This window comes from Microtus ochrogaster, linkage group LG2 (assembly GCF_000317375.1).
Source record: "Microtus ochrogaster isolate Prairie Vole_2 linkage group LG2, MicOch1.0, whole genome shotgun sequence".
Lineage (NCBI taxonomy): Eukaryota > Metazoa > Chordata > Mammalia > Rodentia > Cricetidae > Microtus > Microtus ochrogaster.
The window spans coordinates 51,934,176-51,942,692 of record NC_022028.1 but is presented as its reverse complement, the minus strand read 5'-3'; the positions used below and the strand labels follow the sequence as shown (position 1 = coordinate 51,942,692).

General features: G+C 50.4%; 1 protein-coding gene across 2 annotated transcripts in view; it reads right to left on the bottom strand.

Annotated features, from left to right (window-relative positions):
- Window positions 1-2,033: 2,033 nt before the first annotated feature.
- Fkbp5 (FK506 binding protein 5) overlaps window positions 2,034-8,517 on the bottom strand; it is an 83,684-nt gene continuing 77,200 nt past the window's right edge. For both annotated transcript variants that reach the window (XM_005360356.3, XM_026785645.1), the window contains exons 9-11: window positions 7,553-7,738; window positions 4,809-5,048; window positions 2,034-4,051 (exon numbers count right to left, since the gene is read on the bottom strand). In XM_005360356.3, coding sequence (XP_005360413.1) covers window positions 3,947-4,051; window positions 4,809-5,048; window positions 7,553-7,738 — 531 coding nt within the window. In that variant the 3' untranslated portion in view covers window positions 2,034-3,946. The remainder of the gene's footprint in view (window positions 4,052-4,808; window positions 5,049-7,552; window positions 7,739-8,517) is intronic.

The following is an 8,517-nucleotide window of genomic DNA, read 5'->3' as shown; positions in this document are numbered from 1 at the left end:
CCTGGAACTAGCTCTTGTAGACCAGGCTGGTCTCGAACTCAGAGATCCGCCTGCCTCTGCCTCCCGAGTGCTGGGATTAAAGGTGTGCGCCACCATCGCCCGGCCGATGATGTTTTTGAAATAATGATTTTCTGTAACTGTGAGCGTGTAGAGGTCAGAGGACAACTTGCCGGTCTGTTCCCCCTACCAAGTTGGGACTTGGGGGCTGAACTCGGCTCCTCAGGTATGGAGGTAAACACTTTTACTCACTGAGAAATCTGCTCAGCCCAGATTTAGGTTTTAGATTGAAAAAACAATCAATGTGTCCCCCTGGATTCCCTCCTTGTTATGTAGCCTCTCTGGGTCCATGGACCGTAGCATGAGCACCCTTTACTTCACAAGTAATGCCCACTTATAAGGAACTATATATCACGTTTGTCTTTCTGGGTCTCGGTTGCCCCACTGGGGCTAATTTTTTTCTAGTCCCCTCCAATTGTCTGAAAATTTCATTTTTTTAACAGCTGAATAATGCTCCATTGTGTAATATACCACATTTTCTTTATCTATTCTTCAGTTGAGGGACATCCGGGCTGTAGTCTCCGGCTATTATGAACATAGTTGAGCAAGTGTCCCTGTGGTAGGATGAAGTCTTTTCGGGTATACACCCAAGAGTGGTATAGCTCAGTCTCGAGGTAGATGGGTTCCCAATTTTCTTTTTTTTTTTTTTTTTTTTTTTTTTTTTTTTTTTTTTTTTTTTTTTTGGTTTTTCGAGACAGGGTTTCTCTGTGGTTTTGGAGCCTGTCCTGGAACTAGCTCTGTAGACCAGGCTGGTCTCGAACTCACAGAGATCCGCCTGCCTCTGCCTCCCGAGTGCTGGGATTAAAGGCGTGCACCACCACCGCCCGGCCCCAATTTTCTTAAGAACCGACCATATTGGCTTCCATAACGGCTGTACAGCTTCCACCAACAGTGGGCGAGTGTCCCTTCAGGATGCAGAGCTCTCTGGGAGGGGAAGCAGGCCTTGCGGGTGGACTGGGAGCAGGTGGGGGGGAACAGTAGAGTCCAGGTGGGGGAAGGAGGGACAGCTAGAACTGGGGGGCGTTTGGGGAAGTGATGTGGAAACCTAGTGCTCTGGAGCCTTAGCAAGGACTCCTGGGAAAGGAGAACAGGGAGACCAAACCAGCCATCTTCTGTACCCACATAAGACATTCAGCGCTGGGACCGGGACACCAACCCAGACACAAAACCTTCCACCCACACCTGTCCTGCCTGCAAGATGTACTGGGGCAATGGTGGCTCAGAACTTGTTCCTGCCACCACGAAACTGCTGGCTCCAAACAATCCCTGTTATACAGCTGCCTTGGCTGTGGATCTTGTCACTGCCACAGAACAGTGACGAGAACAAGGCCACTCTGCTGAGCTTGAGACCAGATGATCCACTGTTCACAGCATGATGGCTGTAGAGATGGCTCAGAGGTAAAGAGCATTGGCTGCTTTTGCAGAGGTCTTGGGTTCAGTTTCCAGCACCCACATGGTGGCTCACAACCATGTGACTCCAGTTCCAGGGGATCTTCCTCGGCCACTGTATGCACACGGTGCACGGATACACGTATGCAGGTAAACACCCACGCACAAATTAAACTCCTAAAAAGCCCTCTGAAACAACCAGGAAGAATGAACGGGTGGGGAAGAAAGGAGACTCAGCACTTCAGAGCACTCTGCGCGGCAGGACTCGGGTTCGGTTTCCAGGACCCACATCTGGCTCCCAACTCCCGGTAACTCCAGTTTTAGGGGATCCGGAGTCCTCTTCTGGTCTCCAAGAACACACATACACTCAGGTATACACGGATAAAAGTGAAATTTAAAAATCATACAAACAAACAAAAAACCCTGAGAACAATGAAAAACCACTTTTTAAAAAATTTATTTAAGGAACACAAAATGCATCTAAATATTTTTTTTTGTATTGTTTTGAGACAGGGTCTCACTATGTAGCCCTGGTTGTCCTGGAACTCACTATGTAGACCAAGCTAGCCTGGAACTAGCTCTGTAGACTAGGTTGGCTTGGAACTCACAGAGATCCACCTGCCTCTGCCTCCTGAGTACTGGGATTAAAGAGGAGTATACCACTACTCCCAGATTCTAAAAGATTTTTTAAAAACCAAAATTTAAATTTATCATCTGGTCATCCATCACTCTATCCCATCTAATAGCGGTTTGACAACATCTTCTGATTTCCATATAAATTGTTTGAATTACTGACTACAGTAACATGTCCAGGGGTGCTGGTTTGGAACCTTACATACTGCCCCCTCCCGGCACTGGTCTCCTTGGCCCAGGACGTACACTCGAGAGATAGCTGGTGAGGTTTCCTGCAAGAAGCTAACTGGCCTAACTTGTTAGACTCAAGCTCTCGCCATGCCCCCACTGTTTCTGTGGTCTAGTTAACAAAACTACGGACATTGGAGAGTTAAATAAGAGAAGTCACCTCCAGCTCTTTGTACCTCCTAGGGGAGACCAGGGTTGAAAACATTCATGGAAAGAGGAAGAAGCGTAAAGTGTGAAGTTCAAGGGGTTTTAGTCACCAGGAAATGAAATTCCTCAAAACTTAATTCCATCGGTTGCACGTAGAATTAAATCAGAACAGTGGGAAACAACTTGATTTGTAGGTTTTAAGGTCCTAAAGATGAGACTTGCTTTATTAAAACCACCATAAAAATAAAAACCCATATAAACACAACTGCCAGTGTTCCTAGGGCTAGGAAAGCGAGGTTTCCAGGCTTAGGTAACGGCTCCCTGGGCTGTTGGGTGCATCCCCTTGGGGGTTTCTTGGCTGTGGAGAAGCAAGGCTTGCTCAATCCCATCCACTACCCGTAGGACTAAAATCCAACTGCGTGACTATTTAAAACGTGCCCTGACCCAATGCCCACTACTGGAGAGTTTGGTGTGGTGTACCTGCATGGGAAGCCAGCATCCTTTACAGTCCACATCAGAATGAAGAGGCTGTGGGACAGGGGGACAGCACCTCCAGGTACCCTTATTCTAAGAGGAACTGTCTGCTTTCAAACCTCACAGATTCTGCCTTTCAAAACCTAAGCAAAAAAGTAAAAAGTGAAGAAGTATGTTTGCATGATAGAGGAGTGTGAAGTCCCTTCCATAGCGCGCTAACACGCTTACAAGCCATTTAAAAAAAGGAGTGACCACATCAGTCTTAGTTGGATCTGGACATCAGTCCACTCCACGTCTAGGACAAGAGGAGGGAGCCTCAGGCTCCTCACAGCGAGGCAGAAACACGAGGCTGAGCAGCAGCAGCAGCGTGAAGCACTGAGCGCGAACTCATTCCTAAGGAGGGACAGCGGGGAAAGCAAGGCCACTCCACTGTTCTCATCAGGGAAGGCCAGCCTGGGGACTGACGGCCACACTCAAGAGTCTGAGAAGGGACCCGGGAAGCTGGGCAGGCAGGCAGTGGCCTGCAAGTCTGCTGTGGACCTGGAGATCCCTCCTTTTGGGCTTATGTTCTCAGCACTTGAGTGAGTTTCCAACAAAACCTCACCTTCCACCCTGCCCCACCTCCCAGGAGGAAAGCAGAGATCACTGAGTTAGGTTTTCGGGGGTTCCTGCAGTGCTACTGAAGGGCAGATGGACTCCCCAGCAGCCAGGCATTAGGATCATCAAGGGACACCATGCTGGGCACTGAAGGGGACAAACTGAAATGAGCTGGACTTGAGCGCCGGCTTGGTCTCTCCACACCAACGGCCCTTTCTGGTCTGCTTCCTGGCGTGTCCTCCACCCCACCCCAGGCAGCAGTAGGTGGTTATTTTGGGAAGCTACTGGTTTTGCCATTTGCTTCCAGAATCCCAGAGACTGTAACAAACCTTACACTAAACACTGTTCAGTCCTGAGCTGGGTGTGAGCCCAGCGAGGAGGGCCGAGGGAGTCAGGACTCTCTTCCCTCCTTGGCGCGGCGTCATACATGGCCTTCGGCCTTCCCTTCTCCCATGGCCTGACTCTCCGGTCTTTTACCAGCCGCTCCTTCTCCAGTCTTCTTGCTTGTTGCTTTGCTGGCCGCTTCCTGGGGGTCAACAGAGGTGGAGATGAAAGAAGGTTTTATCGGGTCTACAAACGTGGATCTTGTATTCAGGGTGCACAGCTGGTGAATGCGGGGGTGGCACGCAGTGGAGGAGCTTGCTATCTGGGGTGGCTGTTGAATAATCAAGTCCTAGGTAGTAGAGCTGGGGATGGAGGACAGACTTGGGAGCAGAGCATGACCAGAGCAAGAAGCTGACCGTCTCCAGACAGACTACTGTCAGCCTGGCGCTCACGGACAGCGTCGGTGAAGGCACAGCAGTGACACACCTGCTTCCGCGTCGGGCTGGACATCTCAACCAGGAGCTATTACTCGGAAAAATACTGATAGGCTTAGAATTTCATTTTTGTTTTGTTTTGTTTTTCCCCCAAGACAGGGTCTCTCTGTGTATCCCTGGCTGTCCTGGAACTCTGCAGACCAGGCTGACCTTGAACTCAGAGACCCACCAGTATCTGCCTCTCCAGTGTTGGGACTGAAGGTGTGAGCCACCGCCATTTGGCTGAATTTATTAATATTTTTAAATAACAAGCTCACTTGGTTTGGTGACTGACGACTGTAATCCTAGAACTCATGAGGCAAAGGCAGGAGGATAAGTGAGTTGAAACTAGTCAGGTCTATAGAATTTTACAAAAAAACAAACAATCCAAAACCTAAAGTCCAAGAGCCTTGGTGTGCCTCAAGGACTTAGCCTTCCCCTGGGCAAGCTCAGCTCAGCTGCTGAGGGCCAGGGCCCTGCACACACCTTCTCATCCTGCTCTGCAAACTTCTTGAACATGTTGGCGTACACCCTGCGGTCACGCTCGTTGTGCTCCTTGGCCTTCTTCTGGCACACGGAGATCTGCAGTCTCGCGGCCTTGTTCTGCGGATTCACTTCCAGCACTCTCTCAAAGTCACCTTTGGCTGACTCAAACTCATTCATGAGCAGCTGGGCTTCGCCCCTTCGGTACAAGCCTTTCTCGTTGGCGCTGTCCAGTCCAAGGGCCTAGAAGAGACGCAGTTTACAAGACTGGCTGCAGTTCTCACTTGAGGGCATTAAAAATGAATTTAGTATAAAGAGTGTGCAGATGGAGGGAGTCGGGCGAGGGGGCTGGGATGGTGGGACGGCAGCCGTCACATCCTAAGATAAGTGTAGTTATATATAACGGTCACGTAATAATCAGATTCACTTGGTTTTCAATGGTTTAGTATAAAATGTCTCTTCCGAAGCTCCTGTGTTGAAGCGCTGCTCCCTAATGGGCAACTCCATCAGAAAGTCCTTACTGACCAGGACAGTAAGAGATTAGAGCAGTGGTTCTCAACCTGGGGGTCACATTATCAGATATCCTGAATATGGTATTTATAATTTCATAACAGTAGCAAAAGTATAGTTCTAGTTAGCAATGAAATAATTTTATGGTTGGGGTCACCATAACATGAGGAACTGTGTTAAAGTACTGAAGGGTCCCAGGGTCAGGAAGGTTGAGGACCACTGGACTAGAGGAAGGTCAAAGGGGTGTGTGGTGTTTTTATGTTTGTTTTGAGACAGGGTGTTACTATGTAGCTCTGGCTGTCCTGGAACTCAGGCTGGCCTCAAACTCGCAGAGATCCACCTGTCCCTGCCTCCTGAGTGCTGGGATTAAAAGTGAGTGCCACTCTAAGCCCTAGAGGTGGCTTTGTTTCCTCTGCTATGCCCTTCTGCCACCCTTCTCTGCCCACAGCAACAGTGGCAGCCAAACATGAATGGAAACCTTTGAACTAAGTGTAAGACAAGTGCCCCAGCCCGGTTTGTGTATGTGTGCACTCGTGTGTACATGGGCCAGATGTCCACCTCGAGGAGCCGTCCACCTTGTGTGTGAGACAGTCTCTTGCTAGCCCGGCTGGTCAGTGGGACCTGAGGATCTGCCAGTCTGCCCCACCAACACTGAGATTACAGGCATGGGTGGCCCAGAGTAATAATAATTATTATTATGTTTGCACGTGTGTGGGCATTTTGCTTGCATGCATGTCTGTGTACTTGCAGGCCTGTGGACCCTCTGACTGGGAGGTACGGAAAGCGAGCTGCTGTGTGACCTGGGTCCTCTGAGCGGCGGGTACCCTTAGCCACGGAGCTGCTCTCACTCCTCAGACACAGCTTTTATGTGGGTGCCAGGGCCCAAACTCAGGTCCGCAAGCTTGTGTGACAGGCACTTCACTGAGCCACTTCCTCCCCACCTACAATTTTTTTTTTTTTCCGAGACAAAGTTTCTCTGTGTAGCTTTGGAGCCTGTCCTGGAACTAACTCTGTAGACCAGGCTGGCATCGAACTCACAGAGATCCACCTGCTCTGCCTCCCGAGCCCCAGCTAAAATCTCTAGAACTTCTAGTTCTAGGAATTCAGCCTGTGCAAACACAATGACGAGACTTTCACCCCTGAGTGCACTCATCTGATGGGAAGGGGAGTCCTGGCTTCACACAACTAAGTCCAAATCTTTCTCTAATCAGCTTTAAACTTATTTTTTATGTGTATTGTGCATAAGTGTATGAGTGTGCATGCACACACGCACGCACGCACACACCAGAGGCCACAGATCTTCCTCTATTATTCTCTGCCTTACCCCTTTTGAGGTGGGGTCTTGCTTTGAACCTGGAGCTCCTAGTTTTCAGGGAGGCTAGCAGCCAACAGCCTTCATGACCCTCCTATTTTACTCAGTGTTCCCACTCTGTGTGGGCTAGGCAGGCTTACTATGTGGGTGCTGAGAGAGACTCAGACTCTGGCCGCCCATGCCTGCACAGCAAATGCTCTCAGAACCACTGAGCCACCTTTCCAGCCCTGAATCATGGACAGCGGGGTTGTACATACAAAATCCTGAATTTTATCCCTAGCTTAAAACAAAACAAAAACCAAACCCCAAAATAACACCTCCCCCCGTTGTGGTGTGGGACTGTAATCTCAACACTCAAGAGCTGGAGGCAGGAAGATCAGAACTTCAAGGTCATTTGTGGCTACACAGCAAATCTGAGGTCAGACTGGGATCTGAGACCTTGTCTGAAAAACAAACACGGGTGCTAGTGTACACGTGTGAAGGGAGGAGCTGTGTGTGTGCAGAGTGGTGACTGGGGGGGGGGCACTGAGCTGGCTCGTAGGCGAAGGCCCTTGCTGAGGAGCATCACAAACTGGGTTTGGTCCTCGGGACCCAGACGGTGGAAGGAGAACTGACTCCCGAGAGCTGTCCATGAGCGTGCACCACGGCTTGCACACAACCTCCCACACCTACATAAACGTTTAGGGGATGGGGGGAGGGAGCTGGAGAAATCATTCAGTGGCTAAGAGTCTGACTCTTGCAGAAGCTCTGAATTCAGCAGCCAGCGTCCCAACGGGGTGGCTCACAACGGCCCATAACAAACAAACACACACCAGTCCACGTCTAGCCCAATCCAATGAGTGTCCCAGCTCATGCCGAGCACAGAGGAAACAGCCGAGAGAGGCAGAGGGCGAAGATGGCCCCCAGCCCACGACACATCACCCACCTTGTCGCAGCACTCCACAGCTTTGGTGTACTCTCGGAGCTTCAGGTAGCACATGGCCAGGTTTAGGAAGGCTGCAAGCAGGAACGATTCAGAGGCTTTTGACTCCTTCTCCGATAGGCCATACTCCATCTCCAGCCAGGACACTATCTTCCCGTACTGAATCACAGCCTGCATGTACTTGCCGCCCTAGGAGAAAGCCAGTGTGCTCTAGAAGGGACAGAGTGAACCGAGTCCTCAGGAGGTCTAGGCCTGCACGACAACCCTGCTCTGTGTCCCTCAGTTTCCAGGCCTCAGCTCTCCTGCCACCTCCTAGTCCTGTGCGAGCCTGGGAAGGAGCCTGCAGCAGGCTGACACCACAGCGTGCTGGTTTCTAGCAGCAGGTGGTTACACCATTTGAAGCCAACACTCAACAGTCTTTCAAAAGGGTGGTGAGTCGTATGGCTTATGGAAAAGGGGGTGACTTTTCTCTTCTCTCCTGGCATTCAACACTGCATAGTAAATACTGCAATATGGTGACGTGTCCCCAGACAGCAAGCCTGGGCTATCTAAAGCAGATGGTGCAAGTCCCCGCTCTCAGTAGTAGTGTGAAAACAGCACCTGTCAACACGGGAAAAACTGCCGCAGTGTGGCTGTACCCTGGTGGCTGTGCAGCAGTGTGGCTGTGCCCTGGCGGCTGTGCTGCCGTGTGGCTGTGCCCTGGCGGCTGTGCCGCAGTGTGTCTGTACCCTGACGGCTGTGCAGCAGTGTGTCTGTGCCCTGACGGCTGTGCAGCAGTATGGCTGTGCCCCTGTGGCTGTGTCCTGGCATCATTTTACTTGTAAGAGTAGGCAGTGGGCCAGAGTATGGTGTGCTGATCCACAGGCAGTGGGAACACACCTAGCTGGTTGGCAGCATACAGTCTAAGTAACCTTAACATCAAAACTCAATGTGAGAGAAAACTAGTCTACTCTTTTTTTTTTTTTTTT